Here is a 26,502-nt window from a genome sequence, read left to right as displayed (position 1 = left end):
GCCAGTTATAGGTGTAGTTATGTCATAGACAAAGATGGGATTTGGTCCTCTCCTCTCCAATTGCTACTAAACATACGGCAGGGGCCTCCAAAGGAAGTGTTGCCGCAACCTGTATGAAGGAACCTGGCATGCATTTTTATTTGTTGGTCTCTCCTAATTTTTGCTTCTTTATTTCTCCTTCCTCGTCTCTGCACCTGTTTCTTTCTGTCCCGTTTTGGTGTGTTCTGCCCACACTCACATGCACATTTTATGTCTTTTTTTATTACTTGAGTCTCTGTTTGCATATTACTTGATCTCAGAACGGTGGGTGCTTATGTTAATGCATCCATGCTCAACTAGGAAAGGGGTTGCCCTAATGTACATGCACTTGGGATTAAACTCCACACATTGGGAGGATTCTTTCACTTTCCGAGTACCCCAGCTGCTCGCTAATGGAAGATGGTGAGTTATGTAAGAGTGGGAGATTTTTCTAGAAATGCACTGGTAGCCAGATGGAATGATACGAAATTTCACAGCAGCAGTGTGACAGCCTTTTGAATCTGCCTAAAGAACACCTGGTAAGTAGTTCTGTAAACCCCCTGTCATTCAACAGAATGAGTGTGGATGCCTGGGCGATTTTGTTCACCAAAGAATGTAAAAGAAAAATTACCAGCTGGCATAGAAAAATACTTTACTTTAAAGTGAGGAGAAAAGGACTGGAGCTGGGTAGCTATAAGTTGTGTAAGAGAAACAGCAGATGACTCCATAGCAGATGACATTCTTATTTGTTTTTTGCTACTCTAAGTTATGCCATGCTTTCATCTACGTGTCAAACTGTGATAATGTAAGTTTGACACTCTCTTAAGTCTACAGTGTCTCTTGTATGGTGCTGATGAGAATGATAACCTTCAAGTGTGAAGGAACAGAGGAAGAGAGAGAGAATGTTACAACATGGATTGATGTTGATGTATTCTGATGTTCTAGAAAGCAAAGCCTTCAGAAAAAAAATAAATCTCTCTCTCAGTGTTTCCCTCTAGGAGTCATCTTCAGAAGGCAGTAGGTGAGTCTTGTATAATGTAAACCAGGGGTAGGCAACCTATGGCACGCGTGCCGAAGGTGGCACGCAAGCTGATTTTCAGTGGCACTCACACTGTCCAGGTCCTGGCCACTGGTCCGTGGGACTCTGCATTTTAATTTAATTTTAAATGAAGCTTCTTAAACATTTTTAAAACCTTATTTACTTTACATGCAACAATAGTTTAGTTATATATTATAGACTTATAGAATGAGACCTTCTAAAAACGTTAAAATGTATTACTGGCACACGAAACCTTAAATTAGAGTGAATAAATAAAGACTCGGCACACCAATTCTGAAAGGTTGCCAACCCCTGATGTAAACCATGCAGAAGGCTTTGGCTCCACGAGGGGTGTAGCTACCAGCACTGGTGCACTGTCTAAACTGGTACTTTACAGCGCTGAAACTTGCAGCACTCGGGGGTGTTTTTTTCACACCCCTGAGCGAGAAGGTTGCAGCACTGTAAAGTGCCAGCGTAGACAAGCCCTTAGCTTCTCTGAAATGGCCTTGTCTTCCTTGAGTGCTCCTTTAGCACCTCAGTCATCCAGGGGCCCCACTGACTGTTTGGCAGGCTTCCTTCTTCTGATGTACTTAAACATATTTTTTCTGTTAGTTTTTGAGTCTTTTGGTATTTGCTCTTCAAATTCTTTTTTGGCCTGCCTAATTGTACTCCTACACTTGACTTGACAGAGTTCCTTTTTTTCTGAAGGATGTCTTTTTGCCTCTAACCACTTCTTTGACTCTGTTTAGCCATGGAGCCAATTTTTTGGTCCTCTTATTATTCTCTTTAATTTGAGGTATACATTTAATTTGAGCCTCTATTATGGTGTTTTTTAAAAGTTTCTATGCAGCTTGCAGGCATGTCAGTCTTGTGACTTGTGATTGTTGCTTCCCCAATAATTGGTGGAAGCCCTTTTGTGTGTGGATGCAAGGTATTTTTCAATCAGTTGAGGGAAGAACAATAGGCGTAACGTCTGTATTGTAGACTTAGGGTTGTGTGAGTCACATTGCCTCTCAGGGCTCCCCCTGGGATTGTGTGGTTTATGTAATACTTCTGACACAGGAATGTACTGAAGAGCAAAATCTAGCTCTTTGTAAGTACAATAATTTAAACTAATTTTCCCCTATATAATATTTTGTTGCCTATATTTAGGAAATATCTGAGGATTTCATATTGGTGCATAATATTCTCTTCTTTCTCTCATTCCAATTAAGTATGCTGCTTCCCTAAAATAATTTGTATCTGGATGCTTTATTTTCAGCATATGTTGCAACAAAGCCATTTCTCATCATGATACAATACAGTTCTTAAACAATATGGTATGAGGAAAGGTCTTTAATCCCTGTAATTTGAAAATGCTAGGTTGGACATGATTATTACTTAGCTTAAATACAGTGTGTTAATGCTAAATGGAAATACTTGTTTCAAAATAGTTTGGACTCTGAATTTAATTTTCACATTAAGATTTTGCTATATGGTAAACAATAATATTGAGTTAGTAATAAACTAATCTGAATTACCTTTTACTCTGCAGTACTTTGGCGGCCACTTGTGTGTATCTGTAATTAAAGTGTTTTGAATGGAAGATCTGTATATATGGTGGGTTGGAGCCCAAATAGAATCATAGAATACGAGGGTTGGAAGGGACCTCAGGAGGTCATCTAGTCCAACCCCCTGCTCAAAGCAGGACCAATCCCCAGACAGATTTTTGTCCCAGATCCCTAAATGGCCCCCTCAAGGATTGAATTCACAACCCTGGGTTTAGCAGACCAATGCTCAAACCACTGAGCTATCCCTCCCCCCCTACAGGACTAGAGTAATAGAATCACAGATTTAAGACCAGTAGGAACTACTTTGATCATCTATTCTGACCTGTGTGTATGTATACAGAACAATGTGTAGCACAGATGCTGCACAGAGAAGGAATTGAGCCTAAGGCCTTATCTACACTACCAGGGTAAGTTGACCTAAGTTACACTACTTCAGTTATGTGAATAACGTAGTTGGAGTTGCTGTAGCTTAGGTCAGTTTACTGCAGCATTCATGTCACGCTGCATCGACGGGAGATGCTCTCCTTTTGACTTACCTTAATCTCCTTGTTCTGGTGGAGTATTGGAATTGACCAGAGAGCACTCTGAGGTCGAATTAGCGTGTCTTCGCTAGACCTTCTAATCAACTCCCGCTGCATTGATTGCAGCAGCATCAGTCCCCGGTAAGTGGCCTAAGCCAGGCATGATATTTTCCATGTTCCTTACTTATTCCAGCGGTGTCATGATCTGCATAGTAGATTATCTCCTCCTGGGCTGGCTCAGCTGCACTGTCTGGCTTATTGTGGGGCTGAGCCAATGCCCTGCCTGCTTCTTATACAGTTGATTGAGGGGTGCAATGTATTGAAAACTGTTAAAATTACAAGCTATCACTGCAAGTTTATAAGTGGTTTCAAGGGGGAGTAGGAGGTCTGTAGTATCTACTCCAATATTGGTTGAAGTCACATAGCAATGTGTATGTATGTGCGAGGAAAGGACCAATTTTGTTACATCTGTAGTATCGTTACCCACGCACATTACAGGGGACGGGTCTGCTCCCTTTTATGGCCTGGGTACATAGGCTGGGCCACTATCTGGCTGACAGTGAAATGGAAAAGGAAAATGATAAGCTTTAGCTGATTGATTATCTCATGAAAAAAACAAGAAATGTTAATTTTGATCTTGATTGAGTCATAATTAAAATAAAAAGAATGTAAGATTTTCCAAATTGTGATTTTTAAGCTTACTGTCTAATCATTTTAAGAAAACAAAGCCTAGGGACAATATGGTGTAGAATGCTAAATAAATTGGTGCTAGAGGTGTTTTATACATCTGCACATATCAAATAAGGAGTTTAATTTCCTCATTTGTTTTTAATTCCCCCTAATCAATTTCATCCCTGTTATATTTTCGTGCCTTTCTGCCGATAATTACACATGTTATTAGAGCTGGCAAGATGACCACTTACAGATGCTTCATAGAGGAACCCAACCAATTTTGACTCTATTCCCATAATGTATAGTATGCTAAGTCAGTGATGTTTGGTTGTCAGAATCCATTCCCTCTGTATAGCTGCTTCTAAACCCTAACATCTTACATAATATTTTGAGAGGCAAGGTGGGTGAGATAATATCTTTTATTGGACCAGCTTTTGTTGGTGGGAGAGATGAGCATTTGAGCTTCTCTCTCACTAGCAGAAGCCGGTCCAATAAAAGATATTATCTCACCCACCTTTTGTCTCTAATATCCTGGGACCAACATAGTTATAACTACACTGCATATAAGATTTTGACACAGTATGAAGATGATAACATCAGAATTTGTCTCAAGTGCAACAAGTTAGCTTCCTAGTAGGTTAAGCCATCCTAGTTTATGAGCAATATCCGTAATTATTTGTATTATCACTGTAAGTAAAGCTTGGCGTTATCTTTTATTTTTCTGTATAATGAAACAATGAGACAGTTATGTTTACTCATATTGCACTTCTCATGTTCATATTTTTTAACTTTGTCTGATTGTTTATTCATTATGTCCTTCCAACACAAAGAAATGTCATTTACTTAGGATTAAACATGTCCTGTTCAGATTCACTGGTGTAGTGTATCAAGATAACACTTTTTTGCAAAATATTCATTTTAATTATTGTTTTACAGGTACCAAACAACACCAAACAAATGTTGCCCCCTCTACAGAGTCTCTTGCTAACTGGAGATCTATATTTTCACCAACATGGCCTTCAACAGAAATTAAGTCTTCCTCAATGGCTGACATGTCAATGAGACAAACATTGGAGAATGCAAAATTGCTTCAGATAATAAAAACAACACTGACTGGTGCCAGGACTATGGATCAAACTAATTTTTCACCCACTCTTTACCAAGGCAGTGGAAATAGTGCATCCCAGGAGCCTTCTGAAGTTTCAGCTGAATCACCAGTGAGGTCATCATCTCAAGATGTAGATGAAACAGCTATTGTATCAGGTTTGCCTCAAATCAGTATGTTTGCCACATTGTCCACAAAACCATCAATGACACATTCAAGTACTGCTGTGCCATCTCAGCTAACATCATTAGAAACACCCTCCATTTCAAAAGAAAGCACATCAGGATCAGACATTCTTGCAACTGTTCCATCACCATCATTTTCTTCATTGGTAATACAATCACCTCATACCATTATCCTTTCTAAGTTGACTGTACTACCCACCAAAGTGCCTTTATCCACAGATACTGAAAGTTCCTTCCACATAGATTCAACTGACTCTCATTTTAGTGCAAGCAGAGTTAATCCACCAAGCACAGTCACTGCTGTAAATTCCAGTATAGTGAATCACACATTATCCAGAAGGGGTCCCAAAGAGGTCACAGGTACCACATCACTTAAGAGCTTTGGATCAACATTGAGACATTCCACAAAGACAATGGGAAGAGTGTCACCCTCAGAAAGTATGTCCCTACTATCTGCACAGTCTCCTACTTCGCCGTCAGTAATATCCTCTCAGTCTTTCCTACCAATAGCTTCTGAAACTGTGTCATGGCTTCCTACTGAAAGAACTTCATTATTTCACTCAACAGATAACGTGTCTTCTTCTGGAGCAATACCCGCCAATCTGCCGTTCAAGGCAGTGGTGACTGACAGAGAGAGTGTCGTCAGCCCAGCTGCATCATCACCAGCTTTTAATAGTAAATCAGAGATTCCAGTGGTTAGTACTTCATTCTTTCATACCGTGGGCACTATATCTGCATTACCAAAAGTGACAAATCATCAGTCTTCCACATCAACTAACGATATGTCGGGTTCTGCCAAGGCAATATTTTTATCACCAGCTTCTAATAGCCCAATGGGAGTCTCCCATTCAACAGAAAATAGGTCTCCCTTTACTGTGCCAAGAACATTTATTCCAGATGCAATAAGCCCTAGCACTGCAATAGTTCCACCACCAGCACCTACAAGTATATCAGACTTTCTTTTCAGAAAAACCACACTTCCTTATTCAATAGATAAAGAATCTTCCTTAATGACTGTGACAAATCATACTTTTAATATTATAGCACATACTAGCAATGCAACAAACTCAGTGCCAGCCTATGAGACCACTTCTACATCCCCTCTAAAAAATATTTCGTCCCTTCACTCAACAGTGTCAATCAGTCAAGTTTTTGGAAAAGAGGTAACTGATACAGTTTATGAGGAAAATACAGTGGTATTTTCAAGTGATTTTGAACATACTTCGCAACCTTTTGATGGCTATTCAGTTAGAGAGGCACCCCATCAGTCTTTCGAAACAGGTAGTACAGCCAAAATGTACACTAACATACATGCTAACAAGGTCCTTTCTTACGGATCTCAACGTTCCAGAGTTTCTCCAGAAACTCGAGCCAGCAAACACACAACAGGAACAATGCTGCGTGAAAGTATTTTGAAAACAGAAATCATCGGTTCTGTTACTACATCTGCAGTATCATTACCCACTCCCAATACAGGCCTTTCAAAATCTGTGTTCACTATTAAAGATACACCTGCTATTCATAATTCTACAACTTCACAGCTTTCAGCTATTAATGGAGAAAATCTAGCTGTAGACTTAACAGAAAATGAAGAAACAAATACAGGAGCCTTCACCATTGTCACTCCACATATAGAATTTGCCCCTCTACCAGCTTTAAATAAACCTGACTTTTCCACTGATCAAGTTTCAATCACAGATGATACAGAACCATGGACCACTATTGTGCCTTCAGAACTATATGCATTGCCATCATTTGTTCCAGCAACAGAAGCCCCACACAGCCCAGCATCAGCTTTCTCTAGTATTTCAAATGCTGCCTCTGAAAGCAGTTTAGATACTACAAAGATACCTATAATTACTGCTTCAGCTTCTGAATGGACTACTACAGCCGTGCTTACTTCAGCTGGTGTTAGTGTTCTGTCAGTAAAAGAAACAACCAACAGTCCAATAATAGAAGTTTCTCCAAGCACTTCTTCATTAGAAACTGGGTATCACGCCCCATATTCAACAATTTCAGGTCTGCAACCGCAAATAAATGATGTTACAAACAAACAAACTGCTTCTATCTCTGTAACTTTAGAAACATCTACACCTGCAACATCTAATCAAAATGTTTCAACTTCACCGTTGACTGAAATTAAGTCTCCTAATTTCACACAATTTAACAAACATTCATCTGCCCTGGAAATGTCTAGTGTTCAGTATTTGTCCCATGCTACCACTACAGCTCTACCTGCAGCACAGTCAAAAAAAGATATTGCCACGACTCAAAATGTTACTGAATTCTTCTCTCTCAGGGACACTAACTTCACTGCAAACTTTGAAATATCCCCCCATCTGTATTTGCCTACAGTGAAGGATTTTTCAGCTGATGATACAAGTACTGCTTCTAGCACTCTGAAATCTCAGACAACGCATGGTGAAAAAGTCTCTTCATCAACAAAAGCCTTATACACAACACAGTCTGAGCTACCATTGGCTTCTCAATTCACTGGCAATTTGATTGTCTCAGCTAATAATGAAATTAGTTCTGTCAGTGGTACACAACCAACAATTTCGTCCTTTCCAGTAGCCAAACAATTTTCAAGTTCAATACCGATATCTATTCTAACTACAGAAAAATACATGACTTCTGAAAATTTGACAGACTTTACAAACAGCTCTGTTTCAGAACCACCTAGTCACTTGACTAGTGTTATTCAAAAACAAGCTACGTTTAGTACAGAGACATGGCATGCAAATGGTACAGGTGATATTCTAATTACAGTTGCTGTACCCAGTGAATCTACCAATGGCACCCCATCGCAAACACTTACCACCAATGCTTTGCAGTCAGTCATCATAACTTCTGTCCATGCATCACCAACACAAATAACCTCTGCTTTTTTGCCAACAACCAACTTTACCTATTCTGTCATTACAGTGCTACCTTCAGTGTCGGCGGGTGCAATACCTACAGTAGCAACTTCAGAAGCAAAATCAGTAACAGGAAAATCTGCGCCAACTTCGTCCTTGTTTTCTCTAGGCACTGAAAATGCACCCTTGCTGTCTGTGACAGCATTAAGCACATTGATATCAACACTAGCAAAAAATAACAGTGCCTCAAAAATGACATCGACAGTACCAGCACATACAAACTTTCCATTTGCACCAAGACACACACCTACATCACCCCCCCACACCACTGTTATGTTTCTAACCAATAAAGTTAGCACAGTCACAGCTTCCACACTGACATCCGCAACACACACACAAAGACAGATAGAAACCACAGTACCTGACACCAAGAAATTCACAAGCTCAGAAATCACCAAAACATCAACTGCATATCCACTGACAATTACAGCAGCTTTGACATCTATTACAGCATCAGCGAAAACAACTAGGCTCCCCCCTGCTCCAGTGGAAAACAATTCTGCTGTTCCTACAACTGCAATTACAACTTTCGCTAATGTGACAACAGTTTCCCGTCCGGAATGCCAGCTGTCCAGTAACCTTATGGTTAAATCAGGTATGGCTCTATACTCAGCTTGTTTGATTAGAAATACATTAGTTTTGTATGAATTATAGTTCATCATAAATAGAAAAGTTGTTTAAATACTGATTAGTTTACTGAATAACTTAAGGGCTAAATGTGAGGATTAGATACAATGGGGATGACTACACTAACAAGCCAAATAGATAGGTGATGGTGAGGTTAGTAAATATAGATAATAGATTTATGTATATACTTTTACATTTCACCATATATGTGCTTAAAGGAGGTAAGCTGCATGGTGGTCAAGCATATTATGATAGTTTGTTCCTTCCTCTACAGTGACGGGCAGAGGTAACAGATTGAGACAGGTTAATATACTAGATAGACTTTTGTTCTGATATGGAATGCTATGTCATTCTGTAAAGTCCTACGTACAGAAAAATTTCAAAGCAATGTTTAGCATTTCATATTATACATTTTCAAAATATTTTATTGTCACATGTTGACATACTGTACTAAATTTCTGATAATAGCACCACTTGTCATGGTTCTAATCTTGGTTTCTTAAAGCTAAGGTAAGACCACTCCTAAGAATAGTAAATCGATTGGGTCCTCAGAAATCATTTTTTTGCCAGTACAGTAACTCCTCACTTAAATTCGTCCCCAGTTAATGTTGTTTCGTTGTTACCTTGCTGATCAATTTGGGAACATACTCCTTTAAAGTTGTGCCATGCTCCTTCTAACATAGTTTGGCAGCTGCCTGCTTTGTCCACTGTTGGCAGGAAGAGCAGCCCATTGCAGCCAGCTGGTGGAGGCTTGTAACCAGGGTGGACCAGAGGGGCCCCCCCCCCGCAATCAGCGCGCCGCTCAGGAGTGGCCCCAGAGTTTCTGGCGCCCTAGGCAGAATTAGGGGGGTGGCATTTTGTGCGCTCCCCACAAGGCGCACTGGAGCTTCCGGTTCCGCTCCCATCGCGCCGCCAAAGAAGGACCCTCCGCCGAAATGCCACAGGTGACAGCGGCAGTCATTGAGCTGCTCAATTGCCTGCCACTGTTTTCCACGGCACGTCGGCAGAAGGTCCTTCTTCGGCGGCGCAACAGGAGCGGAACTGGAAGCTCCCGTGCGCCCCGTGGGGAGCGCACAAAATGCCGCCCACCCCGAATCCTGGCGCCCTAGGTGACCACCTAGGGTTGCCTAATGGAAGCGCCGGCCCTGCTGCTGCTCCCCTAAGTTCCCTGTGCAGCAGCTGCCAGCAGGCTAGCAGTTGCAGCTATCCCTCCCCCCACTGCCATGTGTTGCTCCTGCTCTCTGTTTTGGAGCTGCTCCCCAAGTCTTCTGCTTGCTGTGAAGATGGGGAGTTAATGTCAGGGTGTCCACCACCCCCCTGCTCCTGCACCCCGCCTACCCCTTCTCCATATAGAGCACGGAAGGGACATGGAGGGAGATAGACAGAGAGAGCTTGGGGCAGCAGCTGCTGGTCTCAACTTCCTGATCCACTTAAAAAGACAATGCACTTAAGAGTGGGTCGGGGCAGTGTGCATCTCTCTCTGTCTCCCACATACAAGGTGAGTGTCTGTCTCTGTCTGCTATGCTGTCTCCCCTCACCTCCATTCCTGCTGCCTTGTGGAGTGAGAGGCTACATTAACAAGTGTTAACCCTTGAGGGCTCAGCCGAGTGCTAGTTCTGCATTTAGCACAAGGGTTCTCAAACTGGGGGTCGGGACCCCTCAGGGGGTCATAAGGTTATTACATGGGGGGGTCACGAGCTGTCAGCCTTCACCCCAAACCCTGCTTTGCCTCCAGCATTTATAATGGTGTTAAATATATGAAAAAGTATTTTTTAATTTATATGGGGACGGGTCGCACTCAGAGTCTTGTTATGTGAAAGGGGTCACCAGTACAAAAGTTTGAGAACCACTGATTTAGCAGCAACGCATTCCCTGGGAAATATCCCACTTTCTTCCACCCTCTAACTTCACCAGCTCAACCAAGCTTCACAATCATCATGGCTGTGCACAGTATCAAATTGTTTGTTTAAAACGTATACTGTGTGTATATCTATATCTATATATAGATATATATATAATAAATAGTTTTTGTCTGGTGAAAAAAATTTCCCTGGAACCTAACCCCCACATTGACATTAATTCTTGTAGGGAAATTGGATTCGCTTAACATTGTTTCACTTAAAGTCGCATTTTTCAGTAACATAGCTACAACGTTAAGTGAGGAGTTACTGTATAAGGGACTTAAGTTGGTGGTGTAGTGCAATAGTTCTCAACCTTTCCAGACTGCTGTACCCCTTTCAGGACTCTGATTTATCTTGCATACCCCAAGTTTCACCTCACTTAAAAACTACTTGCTTACCAACTCAGACATAAAAATACAAAAGTCTCTATTACTGAAAAATTGCTTATTCTCATTTTTTCCATATAATTATAAAATAAATCAATTGGAATATAAATATTGTACTAACATTTCAGTGTATAGTATATAGAGCAGTATAAAAAAGTCATTGTATAAAATTTTAGTTTTACTGACTTGGCTAGTGCTTTTTATGTAACCTGTTGTAAAACTAGACAAATATCTAGATGAGTTGATGTACCCCCAGAAGACCTGTGTGTACTTCTGATTGAGAACCACTGGCATAGTGTAGCACCACATTAGATACTTAGCTTTGAGAGTTACAGAAGAAAGGGGGAGGTCTAGATAAAAGGGTATGCCAATTTATACAGGCATGAGAGGGACTCAGGGAGAGTGAAATCTGGAAATGATCATCTCTTGGATATATTATATTCTTATTCCTATGTCTCAGGCTCCTAAATATCTGCAGCACTAACACAATATGTGCACAGCTGTGACAGACTGACAATATCCTGTAATATCTTGAACAACTTTATGGAATTAAGATAAACTTTACTGAATTAAGCTAAACCTTATTGAAGTAGGTTTAATACTTTTGGAGCACATTGTATTAAAATACAATTGTGTATGTGCTGTTGCGGCATTGTATGTACCTTCCCTAGGACTGAGTGGAGATGCTCCTGAACGTCCTCTGTTATCAGCCTTTAATGCCATTTCCCCTCTAAATATATGCATATACTCTCTGGTCGGCATAGAGCATCTTCACCAGACGCGCTATAGTGGCACAGCTGCATTGGAGTAGCTGCGTCCATGTAGCGCTTCTACTGTAGACTAGCCCTTATTCTGTCTGCAAAGTATTTTACAAAAATGCCACGAATAAATGATCCAGTCTTTGCCCCAGAACAATCAACTAATCAACGAAAGTTTGGACAATTTCTATAATGAAATTAACAATGGATATGAAATGCCAGTTTTATTTCTTTGTTTCCACTTTGGAGAAGTAGAAATATTAATTTACTCTCTCATTATGGAAATATGCAGTGCATATTCTTCCACACAGTCCTCCCTGAACCTTCCTGTACCATGAGCCCTGTGAGGCAATGCCACAGCAGTTGTGTTAGAATGCTCCTTCAGTCTGTCTTCAGCTAGTCTGGTTATAGTGTACTCTCCTCAAAACAGCAGCGTGCTGGTAACTCAGTGTTTTAAAAAATTACTGCAACTGTTAGTCCGTGATCCCCCAAAATAACAGGGCTGGTGTAACCACTGGGCGAACTAGGCGGCCACCTAGGGCGCCAAGATTTGGGGGCACCAAAAAGCGGTGTCTGGCATCACGGGAGTCAGCTGAGCTGGGCAGGGTGGGGAGCGAGGCCTCCATAACAAACCCACCCCCACAGCGAGGGGCGCCGCACAGGACAGTCAGCGGGAGCCTATGGTGGAGCAAGGAGGAGACAGCCGGCCAGGCGTGGTGACCAATGTGGCCAAGGGATGGAGCCGTTGGGGGAGGCAGGACGCAGTCCTGAGCTCAGGTGAGCTTCACCCTCCAACGTGCCCTGCCTGAGGCTGGGTGCAGCCGCCTCCTGGGGCAAGGGAAAGTGAAACTAAACCCTGCAGCACGACGGAGGGGAAAGAGCTGGTGCAGGTGCTGCTTCCAAACACTGACACCCTCCCCCTCGGTGGCACTGTGCCAATGCGGGGAGCCAGCCCTGATCCCCAGGGAGACCCTCACCTGCTTCCCGAGAGAGCCCAGCTCTGCCCTCCTTGTCCCTGAGTCCCCCTCGGAGGGTGAATTACTCAGAGCCTGGGAACGTTTAGAGACCCTGTGAGCTGGGGGCATTCTCAGCCTCTTTCTTGTTCATAGGTTCCCCCAGGCCAGAAGGGACCATTGTGATCATCTCCTCTGACCCCTTTGTATTAATTGTAATGAACAATGCCACATTATGCAGTATTCATTTTTGAAAGTTTATAATAAGTGATGCACTGGGGAGAGGGCCAGAAGAGGAGGGGCGCAAGGTGGAAGTTTTGCCTAGGGCGCAAAATATCCTTGCACTGGCCCTGCAAAATAGGCCTTGTACACAGAGGACTGGAGAACTCTGGGCCTTGGCTAGCTCTTGCAATATTTATCTTCCATGTACCAGATGCACAGCATGGCTTCTTATTGGATCCCCTTTGAGTTATGACCGACTGACTGTGATCAAAATTAGAAGAAAAAATAAACCAACCCTCAAGCAAACAGCACATTGATGTTTCAAACTAATGTGTAACTTGGTGTTGTTTGACAGTTCTGTTCCTGAACACAAGAAGGCTGCTGATCAGCAATTCCTTAAAAGAGAATGTGACAAAAGGACTCACCCAAGCACTGAGACAAGCTTTCAACCAAAATGTCAATGCTCAAGTAAGCAAGCTTAGTTAGCTTATATGGTAAAATAAGTCTCTTTCCCCCCGCCCCCCAAAAATTTTTGTATTGAATATTAGTAGTCTGTGAAAGATTTTGTTTTTGTTTTGTTTTTTGTGGTTTTAATACTATGAACTAAGGGCATCCTAGTTAGTTTCTAACTCCTGTATCTCATCTCATATGCCTTAGACCCAATTCAAACAAAAAGGCATAAGGCCTCCAAGATCCACAAAACTCAGTAGTTTGTGTTTGTGATATGCAGAACCAGGTATCCTTTGATGGAATTGTGTACTGAAACTGAATGGAATTCAGTCCATGAACTGGTGCTAGATATTCTAAGGATGGTATTAACTACTGGACGGTTGAGGGAGGCATCGCCTTCTTTTCCCAACTGTTCCTTAGCCACTTGGCTCTAGCAGAGGGAGCAGTGTTATGAGAAGCTGAGGCTGCCTGGCTGGTTACTCAGCAGGTGCTGCAATGGCCCTTGAAGGCCAGCAGGCCCTTCCTGCAGCCGCCCTGCTGCATGTGAGAGATCTCAGGGCTGCCAAACGTGTGAGAGACAAGATGCATGGCATATGGCAGGCTTGTTTTTGGCTATGCAATAGTTAGCATATTTAACCCCATAGTTTACCCATTTTTTTTTCCTTCTCTTTCACCTCATCAAGGCCTGCCCCCACCCAAAAACAAAAACAGAAAGGCAGAAAACTTGTGTTTGGAGCTTAAAAGAAAGGATTTAGAATTACACATTCTGAGGCTTTTAAATTTTATTGCCAATGACAGATACAGACGAAAACATTTTTTCCCCAAAAATTTTCATAACATCATTATTGTTTAATAACAGACTGTTTCGATTGTGCATGCAGTTAATGGCAAACTGATATGTTTTGGAGAGTTTACTTTGGTCTTTAAATAATACAGTTCTCTATGCATCTGAGAACTTCACTGATATGATAAAGTCTAAATGGCAATTCAGCATTTCAAGGGACAAATATTTACTTTAGCTCACATTTCTCCTTTTTATGGTTAGATTTTATTTAACTTGTTTTTCTATAAGTTCTGATGTAACGGCTTGTTGTATAAGTTTTTGTAGCTGAGTTTAGCAGGCTAACTGTAAATACGAGTGTATACAGTATTTCTCTGTCATTTGCAGTCAGGTTTTTGTTGTTCTGAAGATACAGCCTTTCTATTAATCTTCTTTAAACCAGAAATAAAACGGTCTTTTCAAGAAAAGCCCCTGATTTTTTTATTTGTTAAAAATTAGCTGCAATTTTATTGGGCTGCTTTGTGGGCAAGTCAAGGGGAGGATTTTATTTGCAGAAATTGGGTGCATTGCAGAGGTGGCAATCTGTTTTGGAGAAAAGTGCATGGCTTTTGGTAACTTTTCCAGGGAAGAAAGGCAGGGGTGGCCCAAACACTATGTGGGCTCTAACAATTTTAGGGTTCTTTTATGGTGGCTGTCATTTTATTTTAAAAGGTAAAAAGGGGGAAGAGAGGTAGTTGTCTCTTTGGCACATTGTGGGAGATGGCTACTGACAGCAGCAGCTTCTTCCTCTTAAAGGCCAGGAATGAGTACAGCCATGTAGAGAGCTAAGTGCTTCCACAGCTTAATACGGATCAGCTGCAACAGCATGGCCAGTAAATGGGTTGTCACTGCTGTCAATCCATCCTCCACTTTGGAAGCCTAGTACCTCATACATTTGCTTCTACAGTGACAAAAAAACCCTGCAGTTGGGAGAAAACAGTTTCTACTAAAATAAATTAGAGTGGCATGTTCATTACTTTCCATGTAAATGACATGAAATTCTGGGTTATTGGAAATGTAAGCTCAGAATGAAATAGATTCTTAGAGCCATATTCAGTATAAAGTGAGGGATGGAGCTCCCATTACTATAAACAGGGGGTTCTTTGCACAGCTCTGCTTACTGCGTATTGGCTGTAAATAAAGACACAAAAAGGTAACATTGATAAAAATGATGGAGGAAGGACAAAAATCCTATTTGAATAAATTGTGGAAAGTCAGTTTTTTTTGTGGAGCTATAACTCTGCAGATTTCTCCTTTCCCTTTCGCGTGCTAAGTAGCCAAGGGAAGATGGCAGTAGTGAGCTTAGAGAGCTTGTACCCTGTGATGGCTATACAGGCTGCAGAGTAGCTGTACTGTCACTCCTCTCCTTCTGGGTTGTGTTCCTTTCCCCTTTAATGGAGGAGCCCAACTTGATGTAGTGCTAGGGACAAGTTTTGAGCCTAACAAGAAATTGTAAGTTCTTGGGGCAATTTTTTTCTTTCTGTTCCTGTTCTTTGCTGTGGCTCACTGTTGTGCTCATTTTGCTGTTGGTCTGTGCCCAGATCTTCTGCTGATTGCAGTGTTAGCTTTGCCTGTCGAGAGAGCGCTGAGTGCACAGAACAGAGCCCCAAGTGAAGTCAGGGGGTCAGGCAGTAAACAATTTTATCCTTACACTCTTTTGGTCCTGAGACTGGAAACATTGACACACACATGACAACTTAGTGGAACTTCTTGTGTGTGAAGTTACTTGTGTATCAGGGTTTTCAGGATGGGAACTTTAGATTTTGATTCAAAATTAAAATTGCTGTATATTGCACTACCTGCTTCCCTCCTGCCCTAAGGGAGATTACATGCAAAACCTCTAGGAAATCCTATTCAGAATGAAAAAATCCAATAGCTTGGTAGTTAAAATGGAAATTAAAAAAAGACATTTTCCCTGTGTGTTTTAGGTTGAAATTCTGGAACAATCAAACAATGTGACAGTTGGTTACTACGTTACGAAGGGGAGGTTGGTTTTTATACCTGCTGTTGTTATTGAAATGCTCATTGCTTATGGTATTAGCAACACCACAGCGGACATAAAGCAGCATGTGCCAAATCTTCAGTCTGTTGCTGTACTGGCCTTGCCATGGAATCCATTACCTGCATACCACTTTCAGCTGAAAACAGGCAAGTAACAAAATCACATATCTGGTGTAACAGTTGCACGACTTGTGGTTAGATAGTTGGCTGCGTGTGTGTGTTCTTCCTGTGTGCTGTCCCAGCTCTGCGCAGACAGTTGGCATAGCACCCCTCGAGCGAACTGCCCAGTGAGCACAAGAACTGTTAAGGTACGAAGGCGCCCAGCCAGATTTATTGTTGACGAAGTGTGGTAATAGCACCTGGCACTCTATGAGGATACTAAGGCCATGTCTACATCTAAAATTTTGCAGCGCTGGTTGTTACAGCTGTATTAGTACAGCTGTATAGGGCCAGCGCTGCAGAGTGGCCACACTTACAGCAACCAGCGCTGCAAGTGGTGTTAGATGTGGCCACACTGCAGCGCTGTTGGGCGGCTTCAAGGGGTTTTGGGGAAGGCGAGAGCAAACCGGGGAAGGAGACCAGCTTCGCCGCGGTTTGCTCTCGCGTTCCGCGAACCACCCTGCAAACCGCAGGGAAGGAGACCTGCTTGCTCGGGGGTTCGGCGAACGCGAGAGCAAACCGGGGAAGGAGACCAGCTTCGCCGCGGTTTGCTCTCGCGTTCCGCGAACCACCCTGCAAACCGCAGGGAAGGAGACCTGCTTGTTCGGGGAACGCGAGAGCAAACCGCGGCGAAGCTGGTCTCCTTCCCCGGTTTGCTCTCGCGTTCGCCGAACCCCCGAGCAAGCAGGTCTCCTTCCCTGCGGTTTGCAGGGTGGTTCGCGGAACGCGAGAGCAAACCGCGGCGAAGCTGGTCTCCTTCCCCGGTTTGCTCTCGCCTTCCCGGAACCACCCAGCAAACCTCAGGGAAGGAGACCTGCTTGCTCGGGGTTCGGGGAACGCGAGAGCAAACCGCGGCGAAGCTGGTCTCCTTCCCCGGTTTGCTCTCGCCTTCCCGGCACCACCCAGCAAACCTCAGGGAAGGAGACCTGCTTGCTCGGGGTTCGGGGAACGAGAGAGCAAACCGGGAAAGGAGACCAGCTTGATTACCAGAGGCTTCCTCAGGTATGCTGGGATACCTGCTTATTCCACGGAGGTCAAGAAAAGCGCTGGTAAGTGACTATACTTGATTACCAGCGCTGGATCACCAGCGCTGGATCCTCTACACCCGAGACAAAACGGGAGTACGGCCAGCGCTGCAAACAGGGAGTTGCAGCGCTGGTGGTGCCCTGCAGATGTGTACACCTCCTAAGTTGCAGCGCTGTAACTCCCTCACCAGCGCTGCAACTTTCTGATGTAGACAAGCCCTAAGACATGTATGCCCGTAACAGTGGATCAGCTCAGTCAGTGGCAGGACTTTCCACTGTCCCTAGGCTGGCCAAAGACAATCCCTCTGAGATACATCTTTATATACCAATACAAACAAGTTATGTACTGTCATCTTGACCTTGTCTTTTAGGAGGGGTCAGTTTGTTTCTGTCATCCTTGGGGAATGTCTTTGTACCATCCTTCATATCAAGATGTATTTGCATGAGTACTCTGTACTTAGCACTTCTTAGGAATGTGTATTTCTGCAATATCAGCCCTGTTCTTGTCAGGTTCTATGACTAGGTTCTGCCTCATACCAGGCCTAGGGCTTATGTCTCAGGCTCTCTTCATACTACACAAGTTACTGTCAGTTCAGCCATCAGTTCCTCTCAGAGAAAACAGTGATCTAAATTTGGTACCCAGTTCCATGTGTGCAGTCCCATTTACTCCTGGGGGCGTTCTGTGCACAATATTTTAAAATTCTGCAAATTTTATTTGTCAAAATAACACTACATAATCATGCCAGTTTCAATTATTTTGGTAATTTATTTTAAAATACCTGTCAGCAAGTATGTCTGTAACAATATGGACACACACAAAATTTCCCCCAGGAGTACAGAGTTAAAGAAACCCCTAATACAACCCAGTTCCTGTTTCTCTGCCCTCTTCCCACCTCCCACCCGCCTCCCAAAGCCCAGCCAGGGGGCCAGACACCCACAACCCCTCTCCCTCAGAGACCACCTGTGCCACCCCACCCCAGTCAATGCACTTGAACCCTCTGCTCCCCACAGTCCAGCTGCAGGGCCCCTTGTCCAGACACCCGCCCCTCTCCCTCTCAGAGCCCAGGGATACAGAGGGAGAAACAACCTGATGCTCGGTCCCAGGCTTACAGGGAGTTACCTGCATGCTCTCCTTCCCTCAAGGGGTGCTGGAAACTGCAGTTGCCAGAAACCCTCTAGCTCTCTCTCCCTCCCCGCAGCAATGTCTTCTATATGCAAGCTGGGCTCTACCGGGACCAGTGGCCCCTAGTGGCGGCTAGCAGCACTGCAGCTCATTTTCATGGGGGGAAAGGAAATTCTACATGCACAATGTTAATTTCTGCAAAATTTTGCATTGCGCAGTGGCACAGAATTCCTCCAGGAGTACCCATTGTTTGTGCCCTGTCTCTTTTAAATGTGAGAATGGTGGGACATCTTTATCCCGGGTGCAACTCTGCTGAAAACAGTGGAGTTACACCTAGGATGAATTGGACCCAATACATTTAAATATTTGAAATCCTCAGACTTTGAACTAAATGTGTGAAATGTATTCTGAAGCATATTATGTATTTCCTATGATGCCGGGAGCTCCATGTATGCATATAAGGTCTGGCTGGACCAACTGGGGTCTTGGATTCCGAACATCCTAAACCTTGGTTATGATTTTAACCTCTCTGTAACACTGCTGCAGTGCTCAGTGCAGATTAATAGGAGAATTTGGGGGAACTGATCCACACTTACCCTGTGTCTCCAGATTGATTCCCCATATAGTAGGTGAAGTATTGCACTAGCAGGTCAGCCAATGAAGACATATTTTGAATTTCAAAGAGATTTCATAAGCATATAAAATATATTACAAATATCTTGTTGAGTATACTGTTATCCAGAGAAAAAAGAATGAGCAGCTGTATGATTTTTTTCTTTCCTATGAGGTTAAAATCCTTAAAGATTTTAAAGATATTCATGTTTTAAAATGCTTTTTGTTCGTACCTTAGCCTTTGAACAAGAACGTGCAATAATACATATCACTTTTATTTATGCTTTTAATCACAGATTTTAATTTTTGAATTTTATCTTAATGATAACCTGTTTCTAGTGCTGCTTAAAAACATAAGCAAACCTCACATGATATTACTATCTCTTGTTTAATTTCTTAAATTTATCATTTTGGTGTGACTCATTATAGGAGTTATGCAGGCTAGGAATATATTTTCACTAAAACACACACGTACTATTCCTGTTGTAGAGCTGCAGTTTGTTGGTCAAGCAGACAACATACAGTCATGCAAGTTTGTTCAGACCATGGAGCAACGGTTACAAAAAGCATTTGAGGATGCTGAAAGAAAGGTCTTAAACACTAGCAACAACTTAACGGTTCAGGTAAAATTTAACCTCTTTAGCCAATCTGTAAGTCACATATGATTATTCCCTGCTGTTAAGAATGCTAGTAGGCATGTTAATGTCAACAAAATAAACTTGATAGTCACTTTGGAAATGTTTTTATATTTTCATATTAAATTAGGTATGCTGTTTTACATTTTACTACGATCTTATGGATGCAACCTTTGTGAAAAAAGATGATGAAGCACAGTTGCATAAAAAGTTGTTTTATTATTTGAAAAATCATTATTCATGTCACTTTTCTGAATTAAAAATTTACTGAGTTTTAGATTTAAGTAGAGTCATCATTCTAATACTGTTTGTATTTATTACAAGCAGGAGCAGCTCCAGGCACCAGCACGTATAGTATGTGCCTGGAGTGGCAAACCACGGGGGTGCGCTCTGCCAGTCGCCGCGAGAGCGGCAGACAGGTTGCCTTCAATGGCATGCCTGCGCAGGGTCCGCTGGTCCCACAGCTTCAGAGGACCTCCCGCAGGTGTGCCGCCGAATCTGTGGGACTGGGGACCTCCCACAGACAAGCCACCGAAGGCAGCCTGCCTGCTGTGCTTGGGGTGGCAAAATACCTAGAGAGGCCCCTGATTACAAGTCAGCTTCAGCAAAACTCCTTCTGACAATAAAGTGTAAGATATTTTTCTCTGTGTTTTTACTGAACTTTGAGGTGTAGAACATGTCATTTCTGGCACTCTGACTAAGAAACTGTGGGTCTATTCGTGTGTGTAAAGTTAAAGATGTGCAAGTGTTTGCAGGATCAGAACCAAGGAATGAATCGCCTTTCTTTATGTCATATATGCTCCGTGTTTGTAAATCTGTGCTGTGCACCATGGGCTTGATCCTGAAAAGATCATACAAAGATTTATGGGAGTGAAGAGTCCTCACGTGTTAGTCTAGAAGGTGCCACAGGAGTCTTTGTTGCTTTTTACATGTCTAAAGTTACTCATGTAGTTACTGATCTGGGATTAGTTCTGTTAAAAGAGTCACTTCATGCTCCTGACTGGGAGCCTGGTGCTGGCTCCCATCAGTTCCCATGCTGATTTCAGGGGCCAGTAGGGCACCATCCCAGCTCACTAGGTCCTCATGAAACCTGGATGGCTCCATGCTGGACACAATGCCCAGGACCTAGTCAAAGTAATCATAAAATAGGCATGTTATTGGCAGGTTGCCTGAAGTTCAGTTCTTGTCCCTGGTCTGCTCGTGTTCGTTCTTTGGCCTCTAAATATGCTCCCTACAATGATCACCTGTCTAGAAAACCTGCAGAGCTGCCAGCTTTTTAGCTGTCTGCTGGTACGCTTGGTCGCTCCTGGTGCCTTTGCTGAAGTCCACAATTTTACTGGCCTTGCACCAGAGAGTCACCAAAATCTGGCTGTCCTCCTGTGATCAGGAAGCAGTTTGCTTTACAAAAGGCTTGATCAGTTCACTTTCCATTGCAAACCCAGGAGGCTCTCTGATAGTATGCTTGCAGATTGGTCATCAGAGAAGAATGGGTTAACCCTGACTTGAGCAACTGCCTTTCGCAAAGGGGCAGGGCTGGGGGGTTCTTCTGTTTTCAGTAGAGTGGATTGCAGATTGTTGGGATAGAAAGGACTATGGAAATTGTCCCAAGGAACTGTGGGATACTTCTGACTGACTCCGGAGACCTGAGTCAAGCGGGGCTGCATCTGTGCTGCCAAACAATAGGGCTTGGACCTTGGGTCCTGGCTTAACTCGAGCTCCGACCCTCCAGCCTTCAGGTCTGAGCAATTGCAATGTGAATACAAGAGGGAGTTAGGCGTAAGCTGAGCTCAAGCCCAGGCTTATGTTGCAGTGTACTCATATCCTTATAAAGCCTGTGTTAGCGATAAATACATTAAACACTGGGTTTACTGATTGCAGTTCTGTGTGTTTTTGATATCCTGTAGAATCACCAGTGATAATCAGAGCAGAGAATTCTATCGAGTGACTGTATTGTGACACATTTTGTGTTGACTATAACCCTAAAAAGAGGTAGTTAAATCAAATTATGATTTATGTGAATACGCATAAAGCAGAACCTACATAAAAGCAGTAAAGTTAACATTTTTTTCTTTTATACCTCTATAATCTCCTAGTCTGTGGCTGGTATGTGTGGCAATATAGGAGAAAAAGGGAGGTACGACAGGGCTTCTCTCAGCACCCCTTTCCCTTCCTGTACTCCTCGCAGATGCCAGACACAGTATGAGTAGAAGCAGGCTCAGAGATGGGGGTGAGGAAGAGAGCAAACAGCTATTCAACAGAGCAACAAGATCAGAAGGAAAGGGGAGGACCTTTTTCCCATGAAGGTGGAAGAGAGAGGAGGAGATTTATGTCACTACATTAGGATGATAGAGAAGGGACTGATGCCCCTTGAGGAGTGCATGGGGGGGGATGGGGGAGAGGGAGGCTGCCACTTTCCCTGAGTAAAGGCTTTTTAATATTTTATCTATCAAATAATCTGTCTCACCCTCCTTGTATTTTTCCATTTTCCATTGAAAATCAGGAATAGAATTTCTGGTCCTCACTCAGGGCTACACCTCAGGGCCGGCTCCAGGAAGCAGGTGCTTGGGGTTGCCAATACAAAGGGACCCGTTCAGTATTGGGGCGGCATGTCCAGGTCTTTGGTGGGAATTCGGTGGTGGGTCCCTCAGTCCCTCTCTTTCTCTTTGAGCTGCAGCCGAAGAATGGAGCGGCGTGATTGAGCTGCCGCCAAAGTGCTGCTGATCGGCTTTTTTTATTATTATTATTTTTTGCTGCTTGGGGCGGCAGAAAACCTGGAGCCGACCCTGCTACTCCTGTTCAGTAATGAAGCTACATGTGCTAAACAGAGCACATCCTTTTTACAGAAAATGGTGATCACAGTCAACATTTCTCTGAATATGTGATCGGACTGATTACATAAAATGTGCAAACTAACAAGTTGAAATGTAGCCTCCCACTGTTTCTTTACTTTTGTTTTGTTTCAGATTTTGAACACATCAAATGTCTCCCAAGCTGTCACTCTGTTTTATGTGGTGAGCAATCAAAGTACAGCCCTAAATGGCACCATCTCCAGCTACCTTCTTAATCAGCTTTCAGCTGAGCTGGTGGGATTCTATCTTACCTATCCACCATTGACCATTGCAGAATGTAAGCTCTTACATTATAGTGTTCTGTAAAGATTTGCTGACTCTGCTTGAGATACTTTGAAATGTAATGCATGGAAATTTAAAATGCATTTTATTTTATTTATTTATTGCAATTTAACATATTAAATAGACACTCATCCCAGCCTCTAGGAACCCTGGTAAATATTTAAGAATGCATAAAACGTCTTCCTCTCCACACCTCTCTCCCAGTGGCAAAACAGTGGCAGATCTCACATAACTATAAAGCCAGCACTGAATCAAGAAAACATAATAAAACATCCCTCGCTCTCTCTCTACCCCGCAAGCATCACCCTCACCAATGGCCTGATTCTGTACCATTATATTAATGGGAGTTTTGACATTAACTTCAGCAGGAGCAGAATTAGAGCCCAAATGTCTGTTGAAATAGATGGACTTTGTAGTGCTCTGAATGTCAACAGATCCAGGTGCTTTTAAAACCAATAGAGTGGGGAATGGGTGCAGGCCTTGAAGGGAAGAACAGAAGAACTGTGTTAAAAACCTGTTTGAAACAATTCTTTGATGCTTTTTCTGAGTGTCTTAAGCTAACTTTGCAAGACATTTCTTTAAATCACAAACAAGGTTTAAATATTTCAGGATGAAGTTTTCATTTCGCACTATGCAGCCTCTTATTTCATCTTGTTATGAGGCAAGGATGCTGTGAATCGGTGAAAATCATGCCTCAGGGCAGTACGCACAGAGTGTATTCTCTCTGACCCATGTAATATTCTGATTTCCATAAAATGAGTGAAGACACAAGAATATTGGTGGCTATGAGGATTTTTGCTTGATCATTTAAAATCAGTCTGTGAAATTAGGCTCAGTATAATTACAAGTTTGCTATTCACAGGAAAAGATCAGTGTAAATGGAGACAAAGACACAATGGGGGAACATTAATATGTAATAGTGGTCTTGAGTTAAAAGAGGGCAGGTTCCAATTGATCTTACTATGCGTAAGTCTTCATGAGACACTTCTCAAATATTAAAGAATGTGTTGGAATAACAATAAAGGTCTGGCTTAAGCCTACAGTAGCCAAGAAATTCAATGATAAGGCTCAAACACTGTCTTTGACCCAGCCTATCAGACCTATCCATTTCAGGGGGTTCTCAGTGTGTTGTTTTCCATTCCATATGTGTTGCAATAACTAGTCCTAACAGGGTAGGGCTAAGCACAGCTTTTTGCTCCTAACTCTGAATTATTGGAGTTTGTATCTTAAGATAAAATTCTTAGAAACTGTAATACGTTTCCTGGCCTAATGAAACAGTGTTGTCACACTTGAGAAGTTGGGGAAATGTTAAATCACCCTTTTGGTCCTTTCTTCCTTATTGAGAAATAACCATATAGACCCATATTTTGACCCCCTTTCTCACACTGATGATGAGGTCCTCTTCCAAATAGTCCCCTTGAAGTCATTTGCATGAGTAACTGCTCACTCACCAATCCGAGTAGGCCAGGAGTCGCAGCCTAACCCTGCTTTTGTAGAATGGCCATCTGTCACTCAGAGTACAGGGATTCACATAGTGGATTGCCATTGAGAAATGACCATACTATGATTGTACACATCAGCCCATCACAACCAATCGCAGTGCAGGGAACTGAATTGCTGTGGTTGAAACTGTACAGTTTGGCAACACTAACTGTACTGCATCTCAGACTGCCTGAGACAATTCCATCTTGGGGCAGTTTCACAGCATCAGCCTGCTCACATGTTTGTCAGTTCCAGATTGTGAACTTTATGCAAGTGAAAGGGGAGTCATGCACAAAGAGCCTGTTCTCTTTGTGTGGCCAACACAACTCCAAGTGCTTGTTATAGATTCAGGGCTACTTCTGGTGCACAGAGAGATCCCAGAGGGATTGGGACGAAGGCCCTGGCTCACTCTCCAAACCAACTTCCGCAGCAGGACTGGTGTGCAAGGGAGAGGAGTATTCTGCCCTGCATAAAGGCAGTATAGCAGCAGGCATGTTGGCATGTTCCTCATGTGCAAGGAACCTCTGGAAGGCATTCTCTCACTGAGGCAAAATCCCTGCCAGACAGGGCCGGCTCCAGGCACCAACGGAGAAAGCTTGGCAGTTTGGGGGGCTTTTCTTCTTCTTTTTTTCTTTTTTTGCTTTGGCAGTTCAGATGGCTTTTTTTTTTCGCTTGGGGTGGCAAAAATGGTAGAGGCAGCCCTGCTGCCAGAGCTCCCCATGAGGTAATGCAGTTCCTCACTGCCCCCAGCACAGGTCTGTGCCTAGTAGGCATTATCAAGTCCTTAGCTAATGCTGCTGTAGCACAGCATATAATGGCTTCAAAGAGAAGTTGCAGGTCTTGGTTAAATTCCCTCCACAGCAGGTATGCAGCTGACTGATGAACCTGCTGTGCATGCAAAATATATAGCCTCAGACTGATACTGACCATTGTGTAAATATTTACTTAGGAAATTGTTTTGTGCATATTAACTTGACACCATAATGGTATCAGTCCGGTGGTGAGCTGGAGCCGGTTCTTACCAGTTTGCAGGAACCGATTGTTAAATTTAGAAGCCGTTTTAGAACTGGTTGTCCCAGGACAACCAGTTCTAAAAGGGCCGCCCTGCCCCTGGCCCCAGCTCACCTCTGCTTCCTGGGCTCCTCCCCTGAAGGCTCTGCCCCTCCCTTCTCCTCCCCCTCCCCTGCTTCCCACAAATCAGATGTTTGCACGGGAAGCTTGGGACTCGGGAGGGCTCAGAAACAAGAAGCAGCTTGGCAAGGTAAGCTGGGGTGGGAGAGCGAGGAGGGCTCCAGGGAGGCAAGATGGGGCCCAGCCCAGTCCTGCTCCAGCCGAGCGCCCTGGCTGCAGCCAAGCGGCTCTGGCCCCAGCCCCGGGGTCCCAGGGGGTGGGCACGACCCCCTCGTGGAGTGAGGAGGAGGGAACCGGTTGTTAATTTTTTGGCAGCTCATCACTGTATCAGTCTACCAGGTAACTATTCCTAGCATCGTGAGAACTCATTATTTCCCAGAAGGCTATAATGGTTCCTTCAGAGCATTCAGGAGTTATCATATATATGCACAGCCCAAGTAACCCTGAATGGCATCTGCACAAATCATGGCAGATGTGGATACTTGCTGCACAAATGAAAAATTAAAAACTCTCTGATGTGCGAATGTCGTCACCCAGAACAGACCATGGAACATATAACAACTCAATGCCTGATTCACAAATATGAAGGAGGCATTACAGCGATACACTCCACTACTCCTGATGCAATTATCTGGATCAGCCATCTGAATATAAAATTATACGTTTACATCAGCCATACGAAGAGGAAGAAGACAGTTAAAATAAGCGATGATACAATTGCTTATAAAAAGTAATTACTGAGTATAGTCAGATGCTTTGCAAAGTTTAATATTTCAAGTCACTTTATTTTATTTTCTAAAATTCTACAGTAACTAAAGCTACTGTATGCCATAGATAAAATCCTTTCCACATTTTCCCTTTTAATGAAAAAGCTGCAGATCTAGATTGTGAATTACTTGCTAACAAATTTCACGTTATAAGGCACATTTGAGATGTAAAAGTGCAAGAGGGTCAAAATGTAAAACATGAGTTTCTCACAGCCATCTAGTAAATTTCAGCATAATACTATGAATGGTGGTATATTAACATCATACTCTGAATGTTTAATGCCATATAATTTGGCAATGTGAATTAGAGT

General features: G+C 43.0%; 1 protein-coding gene across 1 annotated transcript in view; it reads left to right on the top strand.

Moving 5' to 3' along the window:
• The window catches only part of KIAA1549L (KIAA1549 like), a 228,887-nt gene that overhangs the window by 115,606 nt on the left and 86,779 nt on the right, over positions 1 to 26,502 (top strand). Inside the window, exons 2-6 of the mRNA XM_050955195.1 lie at positions 4,737 to 8,603; positions 13,211 to 13,323; positions 16,054 to 16,273; positions 19,535 to 19,668; positions 22,644 to 22,806. Of these exons, the coding sequence (XP_050811152.1) occupies positions 4,737 to 8,603; positions 13,211 to 13,323; positions 16,054 to 16,273; positions 19,535 to 19,668; positions 22,644 to 22,806 (4,497 nt within the window). The remainder of the gene's footprint in view (positions 1 to 4,736; positions 8,604 to 13,210; positions 13,324 to 16,053; positions 16,274 to 19,534; positions 19,669 to 22,643; positions 22,807 to 26,502) is intronic.

This window comes from Gopherus flavomarginatus, chromosome 5 (genome assembly GCF_025201925.1).
Source record: "Gopherus flavomarginatus isolate rGopFla2 chromosome 5, rGopFla2.mat.asm, whole genome shotgun sequence".
In the NCBI taxonomy this organism is placed as follows: domain Eukaryota; kingdom Metazoa; phylum Chordata; order Testudines; family Testudinidae; genus Gopherus; species Gopherus flavomarginatus.
The sequence above is the reverse complement of the archived record's forward strand: the minus strand, read 5'-3'. Positions and strand labels throughout refer to the sequence as shown.